General features: G+C 38.4%; 2 protein-coding genes across 6 annotated transcripts; one reads left to right on the forward strand and one right to left on the reverse strand.

Moving 5' to 3' along the window:
• The first annotated feature begins 1474 nt into the window (after window positions 1–1474).
• LOC139770001 (uncharacterized) lies at window positions 1475–10221 on the forward strand. 3 transcript variants are annotated; one of them, XM_071701598.1, is made up of 7 exons: window positions 1475–1572; window positions 3857–4137; window positions 5935–6616; window positions 6806–6883; window positions 7378–7511; window positions 8261–8457; window positions 8797–10221. In XM_071701598.1, the coding sequence occupies exons 2-7, from the start codon at window positions 3937–3939 to the stop codon at window positions 8870–8872; spliced, it is 1368 nt and encodes a 455-aa protein (XP_071557699.1). In that variant the 5' UTR covers window positions 1475–1572; window positions 3857–3936; the 3' UTR covers window positions 8873–10221. The 3 variants fall into 3 exon arrangements, with proteins under 3 accessions (XP_071557699.1, XP_071557700.1, XP_071557701.1); XM_071701599.1 differs by having other exon boundaries at window positions 5935–6565; XM_071701600.1 differs by lacking the exons at window positions 1475–1572; window positions 3857–4137 and adding an exon at window positions 4539–5848.
• Window positions 8477–27187, reverse strand: Gbb (glass bottom boat). Of its 3 annotated transcripts, XR_011717657.1 has the most exons (8): window positions 25286–27187; window positions 23147–23209; window positions 21910–22096; window positions 18581–18732; window positions 13416–13607; window positions 13139–13212; window positions 12618–12952; window positions 8477–8887 (listed from the first exon to the last, which is right to left on the reverse strand). XR_011717657.1 is itself a non-coding variant. In XM_071701601.1 (7 exons), the coding sequence occupies exons 1-7, from the start codon at window positions 25683–25685 to the stop codon at window positions 12692–12694; spliced, it is 1329 nt and encodes a 442-aa protein (XP_071557702.1). In that variant the 5' UTR covers window positions 25686–27187; the 3' UTR covers window positions 10403–12691. The 3 variants fall into 3 exon arrangements, 2 of the variants coding, with proteins under 2 accessions (XP_071557702.1, XP_071557703.1); XM_071701601.1 differs by lacking the exon at window positions 8477–8887 and having other exon boundaries at window positions 10403–12952; XM_071701602.1 differs by lacking the exons at window positions 8477–8887; window positions 23147–23209 and having other exon boundaries at window positions 10403–12952; window positions 25286–27186.
• Window positions 27188–27716: the final 529 nt, after the last annotated feature.

A 27716-nucleotide genomic window follows, 5' to 3' on the forward strand; every position in this document is an offset into this window, starting at 1 on the left:
TGTAGTTTTATTTTTCAACATGTCTCCTTTTAAGTCGATGTTAGGCTCAAAACTTTTCAGACTACCCACGTATAATTATACATATAATATAAAATAGTAAAATAGTATTATATACATGTATTATTGTATATAAATTGTGTATATATGTATAATTTATGTATATATGTATATTATTATATAAATTATAATATATATTGTGTTTGACTTAAGTATATACACTCAGTTATTTTTTTTTAAGAATAAAGTAAAAAAATTTTAGATAAAAATTATTTTGTTTAAGGAGGTCTATATAATGATTTAAACGAAAGTGTGAAATTATCTTTTTTAAATGTTTCTAATAACAGTTTTATTTTTCTAAATTGAATAATACGTATCTATCAACGAAAATTACGCTATTATTAAACTTGTCATAAAATACCTTACAAATTTAAACTGCAATAAAATAAATACATTATCCTATTAAAAAGAGATAACAGATTTTACAGTTATGAAAGATATTTAAAAAATTAATTTAAACTTTTATTATATAAATTTTCTGACACAAAAAACTATTTTTCGAAAATTTTTTTTATAATTCTATTATTTAAAAAATAATTGAGTGTTACACGTTACACAGATAAAATTATACATATATATATTTTTATATTATTATATAAAACATAAATTATATATATTGTTCATAAAAGTGACCAGTCACGAAATTAGCGAGTATTGGTAAGCTTGAGGTGATAATGTTTCATTGACTATAGTGTGGCGTTGTCATCGCATCGCTAAGATAACGGAAGACCGGAAGATTATCAGTGTTGGAAGATTGTGGGAGAAACAGTCCGTGCAATGGCGCGCATGCGTGAAGACATCATCGACCACGTGATCGAGCACACAGACTCGTGCTCTGATGATGCTCAGAGAGTGCTTCTTGATCGTATAAATTATTTATGTATTATTTAATACCATTTGTACATATTAAATATTATATTAAGCATATATATAGATATATGTTTAGCTAACATTATATATTAATATTGTGTGTAATTTTATATACATTAATTTTTACACATAATGTGCCCCGCAAATTATTATCAAACTATTTATTGAATTAATATTTAAAATTACAAAATATGTATAATTTATATAGTCTATAATAATTTATATTATTTATTTAAATACTAGGAAAATTTTCCGTGTACTTTCTCTAACACTTTCGTTAAATGTGTAGTTCTTGTGATAAGCCGGTTAAACGCAACGAACTAATAAATTTGATCGTTTCTATCCATAAATTGTGATATATATACTCCATAAAAGAGATTTCCTACTGTTACGTTAATAATTTTTATTTCTTTTCGATGAAAGGTCTGACGATACTCCTTATTAAAATAAAATATGTACGCGACTGAAATTTCAATAGCGTCTGCTAGCGGTTGTTTTACCACGCATGCGTGAGCGTCACCCAACTTTGCGAGGGACACAAGTAAACAAAAGATCTGGCGCGTCTCTCATTCGGGCGGGTCGGCTCCGAGGGATCTGATACCTGCTGATCGATGATCCACAAAATAAAGCTGGAATGTCCTTCAGGTAAGTACACATGTCACTTGCATTTGCTTTAATCATTGAAGTTCTTAAGTTCTCGAGTTAAATTTGTTCTAATTGTTAAGTTTCTTAAGTTCTCGAGTTAAACCATTAAATTATGCTCTCTGTTTTTCTAACTCTCAACATTTGCATAGGAATTTTTTGCATAATTAACGGTCTGAATAAATAAAAAATCTCGACTTTCGAAGAAATAATTTTCACATCGTGACAAATAATAGTTCCTCTTTCGTAATTTGTTAAATTAAAAAAAATTTCACGTGTATTTTTAGTAAAAAAAACACAAATTTTCAATAACTTGAACATTTTCTAGGGAGTGGTAATGATTAAACAATTATTTTTTAATAAAACTGGTGTGAGATTTAGTAAAAAAAATTATTATTCTCATTTTATACAGTCATATAATACTTATTATTAATTGTTAAGTAATTATTAAGTCGTGAACATGAAACACGTGGTGTTACACATAGGGAATATTTCAGAATTTGTAGAAATTATTTCGATGCCTGAGCTTATCAAAAAATATATTTTTTTAAATAAATTGTATACGTATTTTAGTAACGTATACAAGAGACGGGTAAACTGTCTCTAATTATGGTCTAATCTCGACATATAATGAGATGTAGTTATTTATGGCGGGAAAATAGCGGGGGAAGCGTGTCACAGCTCTCTGCGAGCAACGCGTTCCTCATGGTGTCGCTTGCTACCGAGCTGAGCGTCCCAAGCGAGTTCTGATAACAGTCCCTCACACCCTTGAACATCCGAGCTACCTGTTCGTGACATCGAGTTGCAGCTGTGTTTCCGAGTAGCATAATCATGTCCGTGCGTCGCTTATCAATGAACGTCGTAAACTCAGCCGGTAGAGTTTCGTAGAGTAAGATCTACACGTGGCGTTGGGGTCAAGAAAAATAATCTGCGATCGCGATTTCGCTAGATAGTAGATCGCGTCTTATAGTGGATCTGATGATTAAATACAATTCAATACCAATCACAATTCACACACCTCTGTTGTATCTCATTTTACTATGTCAATTTAATATATTTTCGTTAACATTTCATTAACATAATATTTTCGAAATTTTAATATTACATATTTTTGAAACTAAGATTAAATTAATATTTTATTTAAATACTCTTAAAATTAACCGAGGGATATATTATTATTATTTATTTTCTCCTCTGAGACTCAATTACTAAGAAATTTTATATGTTTTTAATTAATTTTATAATTCCGAAATTATAGAACGTAAAAAAGGCTTTCTGGAATTAAATAACAACAAAAAGCAATTAAAATCTGAATACGAGTGTAGATACGTTCTTACAAGAACGTGAACTGTGATAGGACAAAATATCACATGTTTTTGCATTTATTTGAATTTCCTCCTATTTCGATTTTTTCCTTTTCTTTAAAAGATCTTTGGTTCTATTGAAATAAATAACATATTTTCTTTCCGAGGTACTACACTAAATATAAAGCAATAGCAGTATACCTGCGAAATGACAAATAGAAGTGTCCTAGAATGTCTCAAAGTGAAAAATTGTTTTTTTTTCCTCGAAAAGAAAAAGGAAAACTAGGGTTCGTTTCTGATTAGGCATGATATTCTTACAGATGCTTTTCTTTGGGCTCAGTCTTTACTTAGAAAAGCAGGTATAGGCATCAATACAAGTATGTGTTTAATAAACGTACGACAAATTATTTATTAATTATTGAATAATAATAGTAGTGTCGAATGCTTTAATAGTACTCGACGGTCAGATTTATCCAATACTTAAAAACTATATTTTTTTATTAACATAATTAATTGAGGTTTAACTAGTTTAACTACTCTATTCTCCCAAAGAATAAAAAAAGAATGATTGGTCATAAAACATTCTTACGCATCTGCGAATATATCATGCAGCATTACTCTTCAAGAGAAGAAGAGAAGAGAAATATAATTGGTTTATAAAATTTTAAAATAAATTCCATCCGCATTGCAGATAAACGCAAATCCCGCATTAGCCTTTTAGCCAACAAAATTTATCAATATTTCAATCCTTTTTTAATAGATTTGGCTGTCTAATCGCGTTGCATTATAAATATTAAAAATATTAAAAATAATTATATTATATTATAATTACATTATAATCTACAATGCCGTATATGTATATAGTTCATGTCATTTCTTCTAAGAATTTTTTTATACGCGTAAGAAGTTAGAATTATATTGATAAGAAATTAATTAGTCGTCGATTAATTACTAGCATAACTTTGCATTTGAATATATTTCAGACCCGTCTTAATGTAATTCCTGAGTAATCGATAAGGAGATTTCTGCATGATTTAAAAGGGATTAGACGATTGAGGGAAAGATGACATTAATAAACGTCTCCCCGTCAGTAAACAATTCAGAAAAGATTAACACGGATATTAAAAATTTGAACCTGAATATCAACGTAAAGGTTCCCGAACTTTTCTCCAAGCTTTTCTACGTTTCAATTATCACATCATTTGTTTTATTGATGGGCGTATCAGCGATAATATCGCTACAACTGCAAGAGTTACGAATGCAGGTGAGAAACATTTATTTCAGTAATAAATAAGAGACTCTTTCGGATGTTCCTTGCGTCGAAAATTGTCAGCCTTTCATCTCTTTGTCTCTATATATGCTTCTGTGTCACCTACAACATGTTTACTACGTAAATGGAACGCGTCTGAAACCTAACGATTCTGAATAAGCACGATAGTGCGATATTGTGACATGCTCTGAGAATTAATCATCCACTCCTTTTATCGTGCGAAATGTGCATACGACGAATATTACGTGTACGAATTATTTTGCAGCCTGCTCTACTTAGCGATCGCGTTAGCGCGCATAATCATGTATCAGATAACAAATCGTGGACGTAAAAAAGTATTTAACGTCATCTTTATATGTAATTTCCAACTTTTATCCTTTTCTTTCGAATATATTCTTAAAAAATGATGGCTTTCCTGAAAGAAAATCTTATACCTCATAAGATTTTTAAGAATTTTTTATATTTTAAATTGATAAAGATTAAAAAGAAATAGCTTAACCCTCGCAGGCCACGCTTATTTTTTGCATAAGCACTGGGATCTGGAGAACCCCAGTCATTTTTTACTTTTAACTTTCGAAACAATCAACGTATTGTTTTTTTTTTCTTATTTCAATCGTTCGTAAATTTTCTGAGAATTATGATGGTAATCTTAGAATTTATAAAAAAAAATTATTACCAAAAAATACACGATTAAAAAATATAAATGATAGTTCTAAACGTAGTTCTAAATTTCGTTGGGATCCCTGAGACTTTGTTTCAGTGTAGCTTTCGAGGGTTAAACATCTTCAAATTTTATAAGTCTTTTTCGGGAATTATAGAACGGGAAATCTTAGAATATTTCAGAATTTACATATATAAAGAATTCTGGTAAAGATATAGACTTTCTCAGTATTTCTGAAAAGTAAAGTTCTAATATGTACAGAATCTGAAAAATTTTTTAATTTATTTGAAAAATTGTGTGAAGAAGTTTAAGAAAATTTTTTTACTAGAGTTAATGCAGTAATTTTTAATGTCTCTTCAATATATTGTCCAGTGAGTTTTATACGTTTGCAGTAGAATTTTTATTATCATGAGAAAGCGTAAAACCAGGGAGTAAGATATAAGGAGACCGATCTCCGTACTATGAAAGTGGTCAATTTTTGGGCGAAAGTTGGTGGCGCTGGTGTTCCAAAAACAGTACCCTCGCTGCTGGTGACAGGTAGAGTTCCTATAATAAGAGTTAAGCCAATGTGGTGACGATTTTTTATTGGTCCCGTCATATGTTTCAGCCAAGTTAGTGAGAGTGAGACAAGCTGTAAGTGGGAGTGAGACAAAGCTATAACATTTGGCTGTACATGGCGGCGGTTTGTCCTAACTCTTATTATAGGAACTCTAGTGACAGGCGGCTGAACAAAATTACGCGATGCGTAAGGTTAGAATTTTACTACATTGAAGTACATACTGGGAGCTTTCCAGCAAGTGACACAAGCCGACACAAACGTCGTTCTATCTTTCTTTTTCGGCAATGAGTAACAAAGACAAAACGATACCTGTGTCGACTTGTGTCGCTTGCTGGAAAGCTCCCACTGTCGTCGCCAAGTTGACACTTGAACATTGAAACGGATCGTCACGTGACCCACCAATGATGGAACACAAGCGCTGCGAGTGGTAACATTTAACACTCAACTTTCGCCCAAAATCAGGCCAGGTTTTTGCGGATAGCCAAGTATGGAGATCGGTCTCCTTATATCTTACTCCCTGCGTAAAACATTCAGTATTTAACACAATATTTTTATCTCTTTCATATTTCAGGTGGAATCCCTCATGTTGATGTGTCAAGACAAAGGCAATCAAAATAATCGTGTTGAAGAGTTAAATCGATTCCAGCGATCAACAGATTATAACGATTCTGTTAACCTTTTTACCCTCGAGCACTCCAATCAAATGGAAGTAAGAGATGATGTACGTACCGACACTGTTATGTTAATGCCTTACAATCAGACAGTTTCGGATCAATCGACATATCATGAAAATAATGCAATTGAAAGAAATGTCAGTAGATCAACATATTATAAAAAGAATACAATTAAAAGAAATGCGAGTAATCTTTCAAAGAGATCAAAGAGATTGATAAGTAAATTGGTGAAAATGTTGTTCTTGGATTTCAACAACAAGCGAAATTTCCCGCGTTTTGAAATGAAAAATTATATAACGACGGAGGGTGAAATAAGCAGCGATCACGAATTGAACCGTGACGTATGGGATGAACCGCATATGATAAGATTGCGAAGAATGGTAAGAGATACTGAAGAACAACAGAGTGAGGAAAAGAATGAAACACGGCGCAGGGAGGAAAGCGAAGAGCAACGTCAGAGCGAGGAGAAAGGTGAAAAACGACAAAGCGAGGAAAAAAGTAGAACACGGCGACGGAGCGAGAAAAAAGGTGAAAAACGGCGACAGAACAGAAGAGGGCACAAACACAATCACAGATCGAGTATATTTTCTTTATCAATATTAATTTTAATATTTTCCATTCGTGATTGAACGAACAAACTGAATTATGAATTACTGTTGTGCCGGTTAATCGATTTTGCTTAATCGATTAACGCTGAGTTAACTCAATGCAATTTATCTGAAAACGAAAGGAACTACCGCCGAGAAATAATTTCAATTTATCTTACAGAACCATTACTACCATTAGTAGCTACGTTCAAAGGTGGAATGGACACACTAGATTTTAATCTAACACGTACTCCTACAGGTAAACAAAATGTTAAAGCAGTATGATAGCAGATTCAAAGAGAATATTACGACAAATTGGTGCCAATCGCCTACGTTAAACTTGTATTCTTCCGGCAATCTGCTGATCTAATCTGACGGCAGATTGCCAGCAGATCGTCGGCAGAATCGAGCAGAACCTGTCATTTTGTAACCATTTAAACGGAATGTATTCTTTAAATTGTTACGTCAGTCTACTATTATATTCCACTGACAAATCTGTTACGTTTCTATTGGCATTTTGCCGACGAATTTTGTAATAAAAATTCTGGAAATAGATCTGTTTTCAACAGATTTGACTGTCTTGGTTAGTATAGTTCTTATTAAAGAACAAAATCTCATGATTCTAGTGTTTTTCGAGCTCATATATATAGAATTCAACAACTGAACTATTTCTTATATATGTGTGAATAAATACGAGATATTCGTGTTGCACATTGCATCTTAAAAATAAAAAATTATTTCTCTCTTTTTTAGATAGCTATAATATCGGGCCTTGGATTAAAAGCGAACATGACAACCATCAATATGAGTTCACAAAGTTTCATTTGGTGGAGAGTAATATGGCGATCGAAGTTGCCATAAATGGTTTATATATGATCTCTGTACAGGTAGAAACCTGTTTATTGAATTATAATATTGGGAAGATATTATAAGAGTATTAGCCATATATGTCCTTATATAATATATCAAAGTTTATGCCAAGAGTGGGCAGTGGGCACGATGTGTCTCATTTCATTCTCATTGCATAGTAAACGCTTTATACATTTCCCATCAAAATTTCGTTACTTATAAGCTTAGATTATATGCATAGCTTTATATAGATTTATATGGCTAAACTGCATGCTCCCGTTAAGACAGTATAAGAGGCGTTAAGACAGTATAAAAAAGAATACAATAATAAATTAGATGCTTTCCTTATCGGTCTGTGTAGTTGGTGGACAGAAAAAGAAGAGTAATTTATACAAAAAGTAATTACTTTTTTGTTTTTAAAGAAATGTGGATTTCTTTTTCTCTCTCATTCTCATATTTTTCTTACATCGTCCTTATCCAGTATATTGTGTGACGGAGAAAATATCTGATCAGATATATATGTCGTTCAATGTTGCCTATGAACACGCAGTCTACTTATATACATCTATGCTTATCTATGCTATATGTAATACTATATTTGTAGAACAATAATTCCATAGACTCTAATATAATATCTGTGCAAAAGTTCAAATAATTTTTTTCCTCCTATCGACTGTGTGTGTGGTGCGTGTGCCAGTATTATTATAATTCAATGGATCTATGTAAATATCTATCACATCGAAGTATTTTTCTACTTACAAATAAAAAAAAATCATATTTATTACAGATTACTTATTATGGAACACCGCCAAATTATTCTTATGGGATATTGTTAAATTCTGAAGGTGCATCGAAAAAAGAAATGCTCATTACATGTTCTGCCGTTTCTTCTGAAAACGGTAACAAAGTGTCATGTTACACAAGTATAATTAAGTATCTAAAGAAAAGAGACAGATTGTCTCTGCAACAAGTGGAGAAGAATAGGTAAATATGAAGATGTGTGTAAATACTTATCTTTTTTTTTTCAGAACTCCAACAATGTGAAAATTAATTAGTTTTGAAAATGTTTGGACACTTGTTCAGACATCTTTATGACGTCGTTTATACGTAGTATATTCTACCAATATTTTTTTACTTATTACAAGAAAAATTTAAATCTTTTAATATTTTTATACATACATATTGTTGTAAACATTTCTGGGATTCTTGGAAACTTTGTTTACTTTAATAATTGTCGATCTAGACAGTTCATTTTGCAATTAATTGATGTGTGATGCCTTCAGGATGCAAAATAAATTTCAAAATAACATTTTGCACTTTTAGAGCACTTGATATGAAAGAGGGATATAGTCAAATACAAATCACGCTGCTTGCCAATGATAGAAGACGCTCAATGTAGAGTTTATACGACCTTCTGAAATAGATATAAATATATACATTAAGCCAACCGTATATAAGTGACAAGTGTAACGTTTATAATAATGATTATAAGTCAACGGTTGTGATTAGTAGAATTAAGATAAAAAATCTTAAGCCTACGAGGTAACTTAAGATACATATTAGGGTGTACAGGGTGTCCAAAAATTACGTTCTTTCACTGACAGATTCTGTGGAATATTCTAAGGCGAAAAATTTTTATGCAAAAATATCGAGGCTATAATTTTTAGGCTAATCGAGGCTAATAGTTTTTAAATGGGAAGCACTTAAAGTTGACCAATTAATTTGGCGCTTTAGTACTGTGTGACGTATTTAAACGCGTATAAATTTTCACAAATTCAATGGTCAACTTTAAGTGCTTCCCACTTAAAAACTATTATAGCCTTGACATTTTTGCATAAAATCCATTTAACAACTATTAGGTTAGCCTCAACCTTTGAATACTTCTATAATCAAAGGCCCCTCAACATTTTTGCATAAGAGTTTTCGTCTTAGAGTGATCCACAGAATCTGTAAAAAGGACGTCCGGTAATTTTGAAACACTCTGCATACATGTATGTGATATCATATCGCTGCTACATTCGATGAACTGTGTCTTATTAACAGGAATGTTACACGTGGTAGCATAAATTATCATTGTAATGTTCGAATATTATTGTAATAACCGAAAATCACGGTTATATATATAAGAATGTAATGAAATGCGATAAGTGTCATTTCTACTCATTTGAAAAAGCATGAAGTGTAAGGTTCTATTCTAAGACAAAGGATAAGAAATAGTAGTCAATCATATTTGTAATAAATTACAATTGACTCCTCCTACTCAGGTTTTATCCGGCATATTATATTTTTAATATTTAATACTGACTCAGACGAATACGCCGTTTTTCAAATGTGAAAATGGAAACATATGCGCAAATTCCTTTCATTACTTTATTCGTTCATAAGTTTTACACTATGTTATGTGGAAGATTCTAGTGTGTTATACATATTTTTATATAAAGGATATTTCTTCTCAAGAAAATATATTTATAAATTGCATATTGTGCTCCAAAAATGGAATCTTCTACAGATGTGATGTTACTAGTATTATTGATAATTAGTGATATTCGCAAATTTGCTCATTGCTTATTTTAAGGTATCTGCCAGACATTTTTTATACTTTTATAAATGATATTGGGGGAAGAAAACTTTTGTTATCTTTGTATGTTATAGCTATATTATAGCTAAATATTAAATTTGACATTGTGTCAGTGAGCGAGTATGTAAAAAGCTATAAAGAATTTTAATAAAATATCGAGAGAACCCATACTATTATTTGTATACAATTTAAATTGTATTAAAAAGAAACGTATTCAGCGCCCCAAAAACTAAAGAAACGATTACCCTCATTCTTATGCTAAAAAAAGACATTTTTTGTCAAACAGCGCATTACGGATCTGTTGAACTTTATTCTGATTTTATTTAGAGGACTACGTAAGAAAATTACGAATTTTATTTGATTGTCCCCGCATTTCTAAAATTTATTTATATTTATGCGTACAAATATAAAGTACAGAAACGTAGGAAGTATATATACAACAGTGTATTTACAATGACGATATACAAAACTTACGAATTAATATGAGTATATAATAATTGTACGCTTTTATACATGCTTATGTGACTAATACGAGCTTCGTCATTAATAACTTACGCCACTTGAATACACCTACGCGCTCACGGCTTACGCTATAAATACAAAAACTATTTGGTAATCGTTGGTACCACCAAGAGAGTACTGATTCTTTGTCAAGAATTAAATCGGTTTATTTAAAGAAATCTTTTTACGGAAACAGCTTCTCTTTCTTTTGCGTTATTTCTGCACGTGCAAAGTTTGACATCTGTAAACTCAGAATTACGGTTGACATATCCATATACTGAGATATCTTATTGTGTCGTGAATTAGCTGACTGCTCGTAAATATTGCTACTAAAATAAGATTGATGACAGGAAGCTTCGCAATAAGAATACTGTTCGAACATTATTTTTCTAATGACTTCGTAATACGGTCATTCGATCGTACCTGCGATGAGAAAACTATGGAGTGGCGCGTATCATCGATACGATGTAACTGAATTCAAATTAACGTATCAAGTCATAAAAATCGGGATATCAAAAGATTTTATCATTTGAACCGCTATCTCGCGTGTGTCTTAATTATTCTAAAATTTATCTGACTGATTTGATCATTCTATGCACTAAAACTCTTACGGCTAGTTCTTTATATTATTAGAAATAGAATTACACATACAGAGGGTGACCCGTAAAGATCGTAACAACGCTTAAGGACAGATTTCTGAAATTATTTTGAGAGAATCCTAATATCAAAGCATTGAAGCTGTAATAGTTTTTTAATTATAAGCATTTAACATTAATGAATCAGGTCGCCTAAGGTTCGCACACTCAGGTACAGAAAACGTCTGATGCCTTTTCGCTAGAGTTTCTCAAATAATAGTTTGGGCACTCCCATTTTCAAGCAAACTGTGATTGTGTGTTTTTCAAAGATGTTTAGTATCCGCGCAGTTTATTGTACGATGCGCAGTATCAAAGACGAAAACTGACCGTCACCTCTCTTGTCAATATCGATATAAAGATTACATATATGCAAAAATAGTGAGATCGCTTTTGCTAAAATTCGCACTGTCTATATAGATAATAGCATCTTACTAAAAATAACAGAAGAAAAAAACGCTGTCGGGTGACATTTCTTTCAGAGATTTATTGTTTATTTTATACACATAAGATGCATTTGTGCAAATATCAGTAAGAGCGATCTCACTATCTTTGCATATGTAATCTCTATCTCGACAAGATAGGCGGCAGTTAACTATCATTTTTAGCACTGTGAATTGTACCACATTTGAGCGCGTAAATTTTAGACGACTCTGTTCGCTAATTTTTATACTTATACACAAAAACTGTTACAGCTTCGACATTTTGTACTAAGATTTTCGTCTCAAAGTGACCACAAAAATCTATCCTTAAATGTTGCGAAAATCTTAATGGGACACTGTGTATTCAGGGTGTCTGATAATGACCGTCTCATCTCTTGTGCAGATAGAGCGGATTAAACTGGATAGAGAAGTCCTTTACCATTTTACGAGTTTCTCAATAATTAACAAAGACTTGCAAATAAGCGTGTAATGTGCTTCCACGTGATTCAACGACAAGAGACAGCGTTATGCATTATTTGTGATTGCTAGACGCACGTTCCTCGCGTTACGCGTTGCAACCACAATCATTGTGTAGCACTAGGTTTCTTCTCGCCGAATCGCGCAGACACACGCTCTTTACTGATTATTATCTCATTAATTACTGCAAAAATAGCACAGGACTTTTCGAGTCTACCCACAAGAGGTAGTCCGCGAATTATGAGAAACCCTGTATAATGATTAAACAACAATCTACTCAGGCACGTTGATTTATGGTAAAATGGTAAAATCGTGGGTCCAACACACAAAAATATTATTTTTTCATTACATTCGTCAATATTCATTAATTTTTTTTAAAGCAGGAAGTCACGTGTTCCCTTTAACGTCACCTTTTGCTAGGCCTTCAAGAATTATCATTAACTTTAGGCTTCGGAAGGTCCGAAAGATCGAACCCGAATAATAGAATTTCGAAAGCAATCAGGAAATATATTGTTTATTCAATTACCAAATTACCGTCTGGTTTCGCTGGTCTCTGCATCAAAGAGTGCTGTTTTCTTCAATTTCCATTGTGAACGGGAAATCGCAATCTAATGACAGCCGCAACTCTTAACGACCATGTTCTTGTATTTCTTCAGGATGACATTGCTCTCATCCAGGAAATACAGAACCGAAATGGCCGAAAGCTTAGTGGGCGCGCAGCACGGCTTGGGTACCTTGCCTGGGCTCACCAAGTGCACTAGAGTCTGAACTATCGCGTGATTGGTCGCGTTCATATGAGCGTTCAACGGAAAGTTGCACTCCCCGCTGCAGTAATACGCGTCATACCCATCCGGTGCGATAATCCAATCCTGCGTAACGAAATAAAAGGTATAAGGAATGACGCATGTATGATCTAAGGCGCCTGCTGGTCCCTCACCGCGCGCACTCGTCGGATTCGTAGAAAAAACACGATTCCTCGCCTGTGACACCGTGTAATCCGACACGGCTGCCGCGAGGGAACCAGAGGCTTTAAAATACGCTGATTAATGGCTCACCTGCCACTGCAAATCGCGAAAGCTGACATACAACGTTTGGATCTTGCAGGTCCGTGAATATTGCGCTCCAGGATCTGCGAAAACATATTATCTTTCGTCACTGCACGTATAGCTTCTTCATTTATGAATTTTGCCGATTGACATAGAGAACAGAAACGAAAAAGAAGAAAGAGAAAGAGGAAAAAAAATCAAATTTATATTTCATATAGGTACACATATAAATTAATTATATGTAAATGTACATAAGTTAAATGGGATTGCTGTATCCCATACTTACCAGTGTAAGGATTATTTCGGTAATCCCAACTAGTTACCTCGCTCTTCTTCTTCCTCTTAGCATCGCGTTTCTGTCGGACTTTGGCCTCCCTTACGCCCGAGCTCTTGAAGTAACCCACTATGAAGGGTTGCTTGTCCGGATCACCACGGAGTCCTACCGCTATCCCGATATCTTCCGGTTTCACTTCGTGCGCTACAACACATCAATTGAAGGAATGAACGGATGAAGTCATTAAACTGGTAGCAGCAATGACAGCTTATTTTTCTCTACGAATATATTTCTTCAAAGGACAGAGAGATACGATCGACTGAAGCAATACAGAAGAGTAAAATAATGATATACGAAAGAGTCATATCTGAAATAGTGGAGGAAACAAGAGAGAATACATATATAAAAAAAAATACATAAAGAGAAGGAAAACATGTTGAAAGCCGCTAGAAATATCGATGCATCGTTACTCCTGACGCGCTCGAGAGAGACGTTCTGCGAAAATCGCGTTGCGAAAACAGGAGGCTCACATATTTCGAATCTTTGTTCCGTAAGTGGAATGTATCGGGTATACGTGTTTATTAGAATGGCCTGCGTCTCGGGTATTATTAATAGTCAACCTTCATGAATATTGAACGCTCAAGAATCCCGGCGCAAAGTCAAGCCCGGCTTATCTTAGACGTTCACTTCCAACGCGCGTTTCAGTCGTCTCGTTTTAATTGCTCTGGAAAATTCCAGGATTGTTGCACAAGAGGTCCTCGCACAAAATTCGTGTCCGTTCGAGCGAATCGGATTCATCGAGCGGACACGCGTGCTTATCTATCTTTTTCTTTTTTTTTTCATTTTCACGATCGAAGTCCGGAGGATCCCTCGATATTTTTTTCATTACAACTCCATTACGCCGATAATTCGTTCGTTGGAAAGTTATCGCGCCCGTTTACGCGGACTCGGATTATTCCTCGCGACCCTATCTCTCTCGGCGAATGAAGTCTTAAGAAAGAAGAAAAGTTCCGCGATAAATCTCGATCCCGATCGCGGCGCCTAGATCGGGAATGCCTAGGAGAGGCCTCGTCGCCGCTCGAACGATCGTGTATGCAAACGATCCGGTCGCACTCGCGCCCGGAGAGTACCGTCCCCCCGGCTTGTACCGTATGCAGTACCGCGGTGCGCGCGGGCCCGAGAAAGCTAGTAAATTGACCGGCAGGAATGCGCATTCGCCGTGATTGCGGCGGCCACCTGCCGCCGCAGTTGTTGCACTTTGCGCTGCTCCTGAGGAATGCGCCGGACACCGTGGCGCACGGCTGCCTGCCTCTCCGAGGCGACGTATTTCAAGTTCTGTGTCAAGTAATTTTGTCATCCTTCCCGTACGCTCCAGCAGTCCAGCATCGGCTGGTCGCATCGGCGCGGCGATAAATGGCCATTAAATCCACGCTCTACCTCCTGTACATATACGCGTATAGCCGCATAAGGGAACGTAATTACGGTTTTCGAAAGCGGACACGCGATGCCGCCGACGCCGATCGCAGCTGTAAATTAAAAGGTTGATTACACTTGGCGAACGTCGTCGGGATCATTCGCGGACGATCTCGCTGTTTCTCCTTTCGTTATTAATCCGAATTCAGAGAATTCAGCGGTTTCGCGCAGGATAAGACTAAAAAAAGAGAGAAAAAGAAGCGATTACGGATATTAGGGTAATAAAACTCTTCATTCAGCTTTACGCGTTCATTCCTATTCGCGCAAGGTAAATTGAGTTCGGAAACTGAAGTCTTATTCGATACCTGGTAACTGACGAGAATATCTTCCAATTGTTACCATCAGCATGGATCAGGACGATGGATTGAATTTTTACCTAAAATAAATCTTCGAACTCACAACTTTGCCGAAATAATCAGCGTCATTGCTGATGCTTCATCTCTTCAATAAAGAATCACTGCCAATTTTATTCGTGCGCTCGAAGAAACGGATGTGGCTAAAGAATGCATAATTATTGTTGGTTTATATTTAGAATTAGCTTATATTTGGACACAAGTGGGGTATCCTTGGAGTTTCTCACGCGGAGAAACACGCGGCGAGAGAAAAAGAGAGGGGTAGAGAGAGCGAGAGAGCGAGAGAGAGAGGCAGGAATCAGGCGTAAAGATTCGTGAGAGGCATGTGACTCTCTGATCTTGCGTTTTATATTGAACGATCAAAGGTAAACCGGTTGCGGGTTCTGAAGAGCGAGACGAGAAGAACGAGGAGAGAAGCCAGATGAAAGAGAAAGAGAGCAAGTAATGAAATAATCTAGGCGCGGCGAACAACAAACCACACGTACACACGTACACACATGTACAGATGTAACATGCTTGAATACGTACGCGCTATTTGTGATTGATTCGATATTTATATCCACATTAATATCCAACGTTGCCCATCACTATCTCATTACAATTTTCATACAAAATATAATAACGCTAGTTTACAAATTCTTATTTTGTTTTTGTTCAATCAATAAATACTCTATTTAAAACATCTTAGGCCATATTGGCAATACAAATTTGGACTAAATGGAACGAGACTTATATCAATTATTGGAGACTCGTTATCAAGGATAGTGAGACGAAAACATGATGAGTGATTATTGCTGGTCTCTTCTAAGAGAAGCAGTCAACAACTTACGAGAGGCAAAAGATTCATACAAAACATTTTAATATATCTTTTGAATTACAAATGAAGCTAGTTATTGCAAACATAAAATTCTTTACTTTTTATACTGTTATTTCTTCTCCTGAAATTTTGGCATTTACTATTTATTGCAAAATTTTGAAATTGCGATAAAGGCATTTCTAAATGTGTAGGAACCGGGGTAGGAACTTTTTGGTTGGCAGATTGCGTTAATATACTTTGACCGTATTGCCGAAATAAAGGCGTTTTAATATTTAAATAACAATTCGGATAACAAAAGAACGATCTTTTTGAAACTAAATGAATAAAGAGTTACTCTCGCAGTCAAATAGTTTTATGTTATTCCTAAACGATTAATATCTTATGACTAGCTCGATTACGATCTGCTCGGCAGCTGTGTTGTGTTACCAAATCGAGCGGAATTTTCATCGCGATAATCTAACAAACAGGTGTAGATTATCTATCTTCCTTGGTAACAATTCTCGTTTAGAAATTCAATAACAAAATCGAGCCCAATCCTTTTCGTCGTATCTCTTTTTTTTCCTTCACCTTTTTCTCTCTGTTTTTTTTTCTCTCCTGTCCTACTCAAGAGAACTGCTGTTCTCTTGAATATAACGTGAGCACCTCTCGAGTGAGTCTATCTCATCAGCGTGGGAAGACAAGGCGACGCCATCGCAGATGATGTGTGGTAACAAAGTGTGCGAGTCAATCGCAAGCAAGATCAAGAGAAGTCAAACAACGTTTAACTTCTCAAAAGCAATAGAACAAGCTTAAGTTTTTTCAAATATAATTATATTAAACTGTAAAAAAAGAAATAAAGAAAGATGTTGAAAGTAAAAGTCGGATGATAATTTAAGGTAGTTCGATGATGAATGGCCGAAGTCAAAACAATGTTTATGATTTTTTTATTTATATGATTATAAAAAAATAGAATAACGCATCGCAAAGCTTCGTAACGACGTAAAAAGACCATTAGTAAGTAATTTTTACGTTGTAGAATAATATTTTGCCTGAAATAGATTAAAATAAAGTGTGTGTTAACGCGTCGCTTGACTAGTTTTCAACTTTAATTATTAATTAAAAAAAAACTGTACGGTGGATGGTGTTCACCTTCAACTATAGGCTTTCTCACAGTGTCCTCTTTCCATCGATATATATTGTTCGGACATTTGTGGCAAAAGATTTTTCGCGAACTCGTGTTATTCATAGGAAACTATACCTCTTTTCCTATTAGACCAATGTTAAAATCATTAAAACCACTTAATTTTGAAATTTAATATCTTGAGAACGGGACGGTGAATTATCTTCTTTCTGGGCTTAATCGATTCAGGAGAGTTCCTTCTTTCGATATAAAAAATAAAACCTATCACTTTTGGCAAAAGTTGTTTCATCATCGAACTACCTTAAGCGCGGCAAAGCCACAAAACTTACAAAAAAACTTTACGCCGAAATTATATAGCTTCGACATTTTATTTATAAATTTGCAAATTTGTAATATTGACTTCAATGTAATAAAGTCTTTAATTAATGATTTGAATTGATGAAAAGTGTCATTTCGTGGTATTAAGGAGATTCGATATTTTCGACGCTACGAAATGCGATTTTTCGTCAATCTAAATCACGATGAGACGCAATACAAGTAAGTAAGCGTCTCTTCTCGTGAGTCACAAGTGCAGAAAAACTAGGAAGAGATTCGAGATTCAAAAGCTGTCAACTCGCTACTAATCTTTCGTGTCACGCACACGTGCTTTAGCACAAAGGTATGGCAATGAGAGCGCTGAACAGGTAATAGTACACGAGAGAAACACACAAATACACATGACCGCCAGGCGTGTGAGAAGTTGAGAACAAGGAGAGATACGTTCCTCTAATTCAAATAAAACACTTGAAGCCTATCTACATTTTTAAAATATTATGAGGCTCTCGGAAGCCAAACCGATCGACTCAAATAACAGATTAAGAAAATCGACGAAATTATAAACTAATCATGTATACTAAAATTTACAAAAAGTGGAGTTGATTAACTTGGCTTCCGAGAGACTCGTATATAGGAAATCGATTGATTGTTCTTTTTAATTATTATTACTTTCGTCGCCTAAGAATAGATAGATATGAAAGGCGTATTTCCGGACAATCAAGAGTTAAGATTTGAGTTTTCTCATACTTCGCTCGCGACCCGATTTCGATAAATATCGAACGTGTTTATTATCAAACCGGAAGCCGTTCTATATTTAGCACGCCGTTCCTAAGAAGTCGGGCTAAGAAGTTCGGATGGAAACACGTTAAGAGAGACTTGCGATTTAATTCGCGTTTAGAGTTCTTACTCGGACGTTCTGCCTATTCTTTTCTTTATAAATATCTTCTTTTTGTCTTTTAATAATACATCAGCTACATCTGTCTTTACGGGAATAGCGTGGATTTATTCTCATCCAAATGAGAAATAAATATCTTGCGGCATTTTTTTCAAGACAAAAACAGTCCAATGGAAGAAAATTAGAAAAGATAAAAGCGCTTACCTGAACGTTCATCGCGTACGGAGAGATACAGTCCTCGATTTCCTTCCGGATTGTTTATCCAGTGATCAAGAGCCTCGGTGGTGTTGAATGTCAGCCAGCCCCTCTTGCTGTCCGTAACATTTACGGCATCGATGTACTGTAATTCTCGAATCCTGAAATTGAGACGAGAGAGCTGTATCTCTATCCCGCTCCCGGATAAATTTGCAACAAACAATATAGGAATGCGTATGAACTTATCGTTGTAGTGAATTTTCTAATTGACGGTTCATCTAAATTTACGAGAACTTATTTCAACGAATCTTATTTCAAGATACGATGGCGAAAAATATATTTGACTTAGTATCGAAGAGTTGCAATAATTAACAGCCTAAATAGTAAATAAGTCACGCTCGTGCGTAATATGGGAAGCAAAGCAATACAGGAAGGTCAAAGGCCAAAATGTGAGCAAGTTAGGAAGAGTTAAAGTAAGTAATATAAACTAATAGCCTATTTCGAAAGTTGACTTCGGGCAATTCGACAAAGACTGATTGTACTACACGAATGAATAAGTGATTCCGAAAGACTACGTATCCTCAAATGTGGATATTCACATACGCACTAATATTTTACTAATAGCTATTCATACTCAGAAATTCTTCAAATTAAAACTACGTTTATGTAAGATATATCCTAGAACATATTTTTAAGCTTCGATTCGTTTAGTGTCTCTTTCCATCAATGTAGATTAATTTTAATCTCGGTTCAACTTACTCTTCTTATCTTTTTCTAATTCTTAAAACTAGAAAAAGATAAAAAGCAGTTGAACCAAGATTAAAGTTAATCTACATTGTTAGAAATAAACGGACACAAGAAATGCGGAGAATTTCAGTCTCTCGATTACATAAAATCGCCACAGGCATTACTGATTACGGTGCAACGACAAGTATTCTTTAGTGTGAATAGATAGACGTATACTCCGTGTACGTAAACACGATGTAAAGCCAACGCTCAACAACACCGATCGTCACGCACGACGTGTCGCTCGAATGCCTCGTCGTGATTCCACGTGTTGTAATTTCTAATTAATCGCGAAGCCGCGCGCGTGCCGCGTATCAATAAGATCCTCAGTCAGAGAAAACACGCCGATCATTGTTCATTAAGCAAATGATCTTCGCAGCGTCTAACTCTTATCGTTTTTCCGCAAATCGATTATCGTAATTGAACGGACTGTGAGATTCTCTGCGTTCTTCGGGGTCGAGCCTCGATGGCTTCCTTTCATCCGACGAAACCGAGATCGAACGAAATCGATTTGCGATAAACCCAAATTTCGATTAAACATCCAAACTTTCTTGGACAATGAATAAGATTTCGATTGGATAGATTTATATATCCATTTGCACGAACATATTTATGGCTCTTGCTAGCAACATATGAACAATTGTTAAACATACATATCTATTAAAAAAATAATTAAATGAGAACAAAAGGATTCTATTTCCGAATCAATAGAAGAAATTTTCTAAAATTCTCGAAGCTTCGCTTCAACTTCCATTTACAAACGACCAATCCTGTCGTTTCAATTGTTAAATGTAACTTTTCGAGAACGCTTATCGACGTTTATCATTGGAATTCCGCATTCATGTTCGTAACGATGTGCCGCGAAGAGGTTTCATTACGAAAGCAACGAGTCGCCAGCTTGTCTCGCGAGGATGAAGAGGCAGGGGGGGAGAAAAAGGAGGAGGTGGAGGATGCGTCACGCATAGTTTGACTTTGATGGAAAGAGCCGAAAGAGCCGGCGCGAGGAGAGTGAGAAGAAGATAGACGCAGCAGCGGCCGAGCGCAACTGCGTAGGCAGAGGAGACGAAGAAACACGCGAGGAGAGCCTGTTAGCCCGTCTCCACGGCTAATTTACCTCAATTTACGGAATAGCGTTTCCTGTCGGGGCCTGTATATCGGTCAGGCTCAGATCGCCGGTGCCAAAAGTCTCCGGGGAGGGAAGAGAAACGGGGACGACGCGAGACGCGCACTCGGCCTGTCACTCCCCTCAATCCCCCCCGGCAATAAATCAAACGGCTAGAAGAGACCGTACTAGGTGGCCGAAACTTGCGAAACGAAAGATCCAAACTTTGGATAACTGGACCTTCGTATCTGATGTGTTAGGAGTTTAGCGCGGGGTCTAATGCCTCGATCTGAAGCCGATTACGCTAAGCTACCTCAGAAGCGAACGTCTCTGTAGATCTTCGACGCAAAATTTCAGGGAAGGATTAGTTCGCGGTCCCACAAATTTGTTGTAGAACCATCTTCGTTCAACTCTCTCAGCGAAAAAGCCGCTGATTGGAATCTAAGAAATTTTTGGGCTCCTTACTCTCCGGAATGTCGAACTTTGAAGACAACTAGAGACCCGCGTGATTCCGAGTACCGAGGAATGCCGGGTGCAGCGACGATCTGTGAAAAGGGACAATTCTCTTCGAATTAAATTCCCTTCGAATAAAAAGGGTCATTGAAAAGTGTACTTAAAAGCACAGTTACGACGGCCATTAGCGGCGACGGAGCGTCTTGTGACTCACGGTTTGTAGGACGGAGCTGCACGTTCATTAGATAGAGCGTCTCTAGACAGACCGTCGCCATTTACCGCCGGCGTGGAGGTTTGCCCTCCCGGATTAACTCACCACGCTTTCCTTTTTACGATTCAGTTCCCACCCGGGACGGGTTGGTCCCCGCCGGTGGCCCTGCGGCTAACGGCTACATCTGTATCCACGATGTATTTCCGATTATCCGCTCGTCCGCTCTGCGCGTTATCCGCGCACAATTGTTTCCTAAACTGCCAAACCGCAAGATAAATCATCTTGCAATACACACACAATACGAAAAGGAGCTAAAACGTCTCTCTCGTCCTTTAAGCGAGGAAGATGTATACGATACGAACGAGAAAGATGGAGAAGTCGAAGATATACTAGGAAGAACGTTCGGCGAAATACTTGGAGTTTTTCCCCCTAACGTTCCAGGTAGAACAAATGCCTGAGACTCTTTCGGCGAAGGATTAAGGACCTCCTAATTAGGGGTACGATGACGATGTCAAAAACCGCGAAGGATGCCCGGAGGAACGTGAAATTGGTCTAACCTTAGGCGTCCTTGGCACAAGGCAAAGCGGGCGAACAGCGAGTACCGTCTTTCATTTCGGTCTTATTATCGCAACATGAAGATGTTTTTTTAACTCTCGTTAAACCTCTCGAAAAATTTCATTAAAATCCTATCTCCAGATTCTTGCGTTGCTTAGCGATTCTTAAATTCGCTTAAATACCCCGGTGAGATTATCTGGAAGTATAGAAAATGGATAATTCTTCTCTTACCCGTTCTCAGTCTTCAACACCCGGTACACCGTGATTGTGTAGGAGTTATGGATCCTCCGATTCCTCATGTGTGAGTGGTGATACAGCCTAAGCTCACCGCCGATCAAGTATTCTTCAGGTGGTACCTCGGACACATCGAACCAGAGCCTCTTCCCACGTTCGTGTCTCACCGGCGGGACGTGATGATCTATTTTAAATTACAAGTCTGCGATCAGCACGGGCACCATTCGGAGAGTGGCCGCTCACAATAGTAATCACGCAACAAAAATCATATGTCTCACGTATATTCACGTTCGATTTTAGGTTTCTAAGTTTTACTGAATGGGGATGTTCTGAAATTCATTCTTGCTGAAAATAGTTAGACAGAGATAACGATCCGAAAATGATTTAGTTACAGCAGCACAAGGTCTCAGGAAGGGACGTATTTTGCACGTTCTTGGTATATATCTTGACAAATTGTCTCTCCGTCCTCACCGGAAGATTCTACCTAATGCAGTCCACTTTAAGAACGATCGTGTAAATGATCAGCCTAGATTATCGGCGCAAAGCTTTGAAACTTATGACTCAGAACTTCGGTCGAACCATTTCTACGGGAACATCGGGCGGTCAATTAGTCCTTCTTCCCAACGAGGAGATAACGTTCCGTTATCGCGAAACGAAATTTCTACGAAAGAGCTCCGGGGCCGATAATGGGACCCTTGGTGAGTCCCACCTGAATTCTCCGAGGAGGCCCTTAGAAATGAACCGTGGACAATTCGCAGCGTGAAATCGAGCTTTTTCTTACCGTCAAAGTGGTTGCCGCCCTGCGAGCGAAGGAAGGGCGGTAGGGGAGAAGTACCCTTCCTTCGCGGTAGACTCAGGGGGGGGGGAAGGGGGGTTCTAAGTAATGCCTAATGCCTCCGCTGAAGTGGGCGGCTTGGATCTGAACGGAGACGCGAGGCGAGCGGGCATGGAGGGGAAGGGGGGACATAAAAATTTGTTTTGTTTTTTCGTTCCGACGGTCGCATTCCAACGGTACCAGATTGCCGGGGCCTCCTCGGCTCTCGGGGTGGTCTCAAATAGCTTTTGGGACCGTCCGTGGAGCGTTCTGTGGCGAGCGTTTTTGTTTTTTACGCCGCCGCCCGCCGCCACCGCGCGGTACCTTCCCATCGTCTCCCCCTCCGCCGTGTCTTCCTAATGTGTATGTATGCGTGCGTCAGTACACGGTATGACGAGAGAAGGGTAGAATAATTCTTACCCGCGTATTTTCTTAATTCTTGAGATACAGCGGGCGAAATTCTGGTCACATCTTCAATAGAATCTTAAAAAAAAAAGGGAAAAAAATTATATGTATAATCTTTTCTAAAAGTGATTCTAAAACAGATTTCTGCCGTCATGCGTTCAGATTCGATACGATGTCAAAACTAGGGAGAAGGGGGAGGGGGGTTTTAATTGATACACGTTCGTATATTGCGAATGAATGGAAAGATCAGACGGCCATCGACATCGCGCCGAAAAAAATCCCCCCGGTCGCACGGATCCGTTACACACATTCAGTTCCGCCGCGAATCCATCCATCTCCAAGATCCAGCAGGATCCTAATCTTCATAATTCGTAGCCGCGCGTCTCCCTCCGGGCAACCGGGCCCGTCCCGCTGTCCGCGTGAAGAAGGAGCGGAGGGGAAAAAGGAGCAAAAGGATGGGAGGGGACGAGCCCGGGCCCCCAAGTTGAGACATTTTAACCTGCCTGTAGCTTCGCGCGCGAGGAAAGAGAGATGCTTATTGACTCGTCTTTCCCAGGGGGGTATCCCATGAAACACGGCGGTGAGAGGGGAACGGAGGGAGAGAAGAGACTTTGTATATAAGACGTATGGGGGCCTACACGGCGCGGGGTCCGCGCTCGCGTGTTGTGCAACCCGTGTGGCGATTGATGCACTCCGAGTCAATCCTTTCTATCCTTGTTTTTTCTGATCTCGATCCTCCGTTTCTGTCCCTCTGTCCCTCGCGTTCCCCTGACCTAACCATCTTTGTCTTCACCTCGCGCTCTCGTTATCTCGCACCTACAGCGGATGTCACTTGCAGGTATAACTATACCGATTTATATGCACGCCGCATTTCGCGTCGAGCAGCCTAGAACTTTCCTCACCGTTTCCCCGACGAGGACGACAGCAAAATAGAAAACCGGACATACGAACGCGCAGAGAGAACGAGAGGAGGGGGAAGGGTAGGAGGCAATAACGGGTTTCCGGGGAATCTGATGAGCGAGGAAGAAAGAAGGGAGGATGGGGAGAATTCTTAGATTCCTCATCGGGTTGACGATTTTTTTTTTTTAATTCGAATCGCAGAATCGCGAAACGGCGACAACGCGGTCGATTTTCGAGAACTCGTTACGTGCGCCTCGCATTCCTCCTCGTGACTTCACACCTCAGGAACGTGCCCGAAAGGGAAAACTATGTACCTGTGCTTTAATCTGTCTTGTCAAAGGACTTTGCCGCGCTGGGACATTTCTCGGGGACTACTTGGCACGAGGAATTCGGAGATCGCAAAGAGATGCGCCATGTTTTAGCATTTGAAACATAAAGAACTTTAAAGGCTGTTTAAAGGACCTTCTTTTGTGCAGCAGTAAATTCGACCTAAAGTTCTTCGCAGAAACGATCCTTGTAAAAAAGGAGAATAATTCGAAATATATTCCCTGTTTTTCATGTTTCCGCGTTGGACATGCGCAACTTTTTACGATGGCGGATGTTCATATTTCTTAGCAGAAATCGCCACGCGTTGAATAAACTGTTTCGCGCTTGAGATCCTGATGTGAATAGCGAACCATTGCAGGTGAACGAATGCGAAGATATTTATTCGAGTGAAATGTGTATCGCACAAAATCTCATTTTCAATTAATTCTTCGAGCCGATTCTTCGAGAAATTTAGCGCCGGTTCTATCTTGATGAAAACCTGATTTGATCTGCATTCTCAATATTTTAATATTCAACGTTAAATATATATACGTTAATAATTAGTAATATATGTGTAAAGTTCAATATACTTAGCTTAAACTTCAAAGTAAAGTAAGGGGCAAGATAACAGTTTGCTTAAAATTAAATAATTATTTTTTGCTTTCAAAGCTATTTACGCATCCAAAGCTTAATTCACACGAAAGGCATGAACATATAATAATATAATAATATAAATATATAAGAATAAGATAAGATATATAAGATAAATATGTAATATAAAAATATATAAATATATAAAATATAAAGTATATATAATTAAGAAGCAATAGATGCTTCGACACTCCAGCTACGAAGAAATCGACTTCAAATTAATCAATAAATCTATCAGTTTCGCTCTGCGTTACTCTCCGGTAAGCTCCTCTCTCAATCGATTTGATTCAAACTCACTGTGTGTCATGAAAGTCATGATGACATCGCTCTGATCGATCGCCTTCAGATCCTGACCGCTGAGGTCGAACTCCCCGGCCTTGTGACGATGCGCCATGGGCTTCTCCTCCTCGTCCTCGCCAAGGGCGTTCTTGTAGATGTCCAGCAGGAACTTGGGCGCCGACCTCCTGACTTGGGGGGGTCTGCCGACGGTGTTCCGCGGACGTTCCGGGAGCCCCAGCAGATTCAGGATCTCGTGCTCCACCTCGCGTTTCTCACGCTGATCCACCACACGGTGGATTATCGTCTGATCGTATCCGTTGTCCACGTATAAACCGCTCATCTTCTCGGCGCTACCAACGGTCAAATCGCCGAGGATTGATGCGAGGATCAGCAGGACGGAAAGAGGTTGGACTGACATGATTATGTCGAGGGGAGATCAGTATCTTTTAATCGCAACGTTCTTTTGCCTCCCTCTTCGAGCCCCTGCTCTTCTTCCTATCGACTTTTCTTTTCCCTTCTCCTCTTTCACTCCGCAAGATACTTCGGCTCGTGCCTTAATCACTGAACAGAGTTCTCTGACTTCTCTCCTCTTCTCCGTCTCGTAAATTCTTCTTTCTTTTCCTCTCCTCACTTTCCTCCGCTCATTTATCTGCGAAAGAAGGGAGGCTCTTCACCTTTCTCTTCCCGTGTTTTCTTGAACGCCGCGGCGTCGTATCTTCCCGCAGTTTCAGCGACGGCACGAAAGTTCTGGAACTATTCAAACGTCATCGGGCACCTCGAGCGAACGATTCAAGGGTTACCGAGACGGAGAGTGTCCGTGCTTAGTAGCTAAACAAGTTCAAGAATCTAAAGTGGCTGAAAATCTAGGGACTCGACGATCCCATCGCGAGCCGACGGTCGAGATTCTTGAGTAACGGTGATCTTGATCGATACGGATCCTGGTGAACGGTGATCTGGATCAACGACGCTCCCCGGCACGGCAATTGCGCGCGTTGCGGTCTCGTTGTCAGGAATGGACATCGCGTGCGCGCGCGCACACACGTACACACACGCGGCTACAGGCAGCGCTCTTCGTCCTCGAGTGTCCTTAGCGGCTTGGTGACCTCGTGCTACGACTCGCTCCGCCGTTTCGTCCGCTGGTACCATGAAAATCTCGGTGACCGCGGCTGTCCCGATCGTCGCTCTTGTCGGCGCGCGCCAGAAATTCTATGTCGCTACGACTGTGCCGGGATTCGACGACTTCGATGAGGGAAGCGGGAAATTTGCCGTGCATCGCGCTTTCCCCGATGATGCGTCGCGCGTTTCTGTCGAATCACGGTACCGTCACTGTTTTTCCTCAATAGCAACTCCAGTTTACGTCGCGAAACAACTCCGCTAAGTCTTGGTTCCAGATCTAGCTTGAATCTTCTTGCCTTTCAAGAAAGCTCTTCTCACTCGCAACAAACAGTACAAAACGTCAATGCTATAAACTCCGCAATAACTGTCCAAATCTTTACTAATTTAAAAATCCAACTATTAATTCGAATTAATTTCTAATATTAAAAAAAATACAGAAAAAACAATCACTTCTCCCGAATATCCTTATTTCTGCCGGACGCTTCTTTGGAACTTTGCAATACACTGCTCAACACTCCGAGGCACTCTATCGAGAGTATGGTGCTCGCAAAACTGACAAACAACACCAGGGTTGATTGCCGATCGTCGACGTGACGAGAAACGATTGGCGCTCGTCGGGATCGGTGACACCCAGGATCGAGATCCGGACGATCTCTCGCTAGGTGCGATCGAGCGTCTGTCAACGACTGTCGATGCAGACTCGGGGGAACCAGCGGCGTACGCCCGTCGTCGGTGGACCGTGAGTGACCGTGGGTCACCGCGGGTGACTTCTGACGACTCTCGCGATGCCAGTGCCAGTCTGTTTGTCTGGCCCATGCCAGTCGTCGTCCCGAGTCGTCTCTCTAGCGAGCTCACCGCCTCCCAGGCCCGTACCGAGGCCCGCCCGATCCCCCGCTCCCCGAAGCTCGATCGCCAACGTTGACCCTTTCTCTCTTCTCTCTCTCGGCATATCGGACAAGGCCTCCTACTCCTCCTCCTCGTTTATATTCAGTATGTAAATGCTTTATTGTCGTCTTATTAATGTAACAATTCCGCGAAGGCGGAATCTTAAGTTTGAGCGGAAGTTATTCAACATTTGTGATTTTATATTTACATAAATATAATAAGAATGACAATAATGATGACAAATAAACAGTATAAAAATAATTTACAAGTGAAAAGGAGGATACGTGCGAATAAATGGTGTTTAATCGATATTTTGTGAAATAAAAAAATTGCTGGTATCACAATGAGATCTTTCTTAATTTCTCTTCCCTTCTTATCTTTTTCTAAATTTAATTTTACGTTATTCGAGAATTATAAACCTATTTTCTAATATACTTGTTAATTATAA

Source organism: Temnothorax nylanderi, unplaced genomic scaffold (assembly GCF_030848795.1).
Source record: "Temnothorax nylanderi isolate EJ_2023f unplaced genomic scaffold, tnyl_v1.0 TNYL_tig0026_pilon, whole genome shotgun sequence".
Taxonomy (NCBI): domain Eukaryota; kingdom Metazoa; phylum Arthropoda; class Insecta; order Hymenoptera; family Formicidae; genus Temnothorax; species Temnothorax nylanderi.

What these genes read in the sequence shown, in the direction of transcription:
- Gbb (XM_071701601.1), bottom strand. Translation starts at nt 25,685, where the DNA reads ATGTCAGTCCAACCTCTTTCCGTCCTGCTGATCCTCGCATCAATCCTC. An exon ending in AGAATTAAGAAAATACGCGG is followed by an intron (nt 22,097 to 23,146) that starts GTAAGAATTATT and finishes AATTTAAAATAG; the next exon opens with ATCATCACGTCCCGCCGGTG. An exon ending in GTGTTGAAGACTGAGAACGG is followed by an intron (nt 18,733 to 21,909) that starts GTAAGAGAAGAA and finishes TCTCAATTTCAG; the next exon opens with GATTCGAGAATTACAGTACA.
- LOC139770001 (XM_071701598.1), top strand. Translation starts at nt 3,937, where the DNA reads ATGACATTAATAAACGTCTCCCCGTCAGTAAACAATTCAGAAAAGATT. An exon ending in TCTAACACGTACTCCTACAG is followed by an intron (nt 6,884 to 7,377) that starts GTAAACAAAATG and finishes TCTCTTTTTTAG; the next exon opens with ATAGCTATAATATCGGGCCT. An exon ending in TATATATGATCTCTGTACAG is followed by an intron (nt 7,512 to 8,260) that starts GTAGAAACCTGT and finishes TATTTATTACAG; the next exon opens with ATTACTTATTATGGAACACC.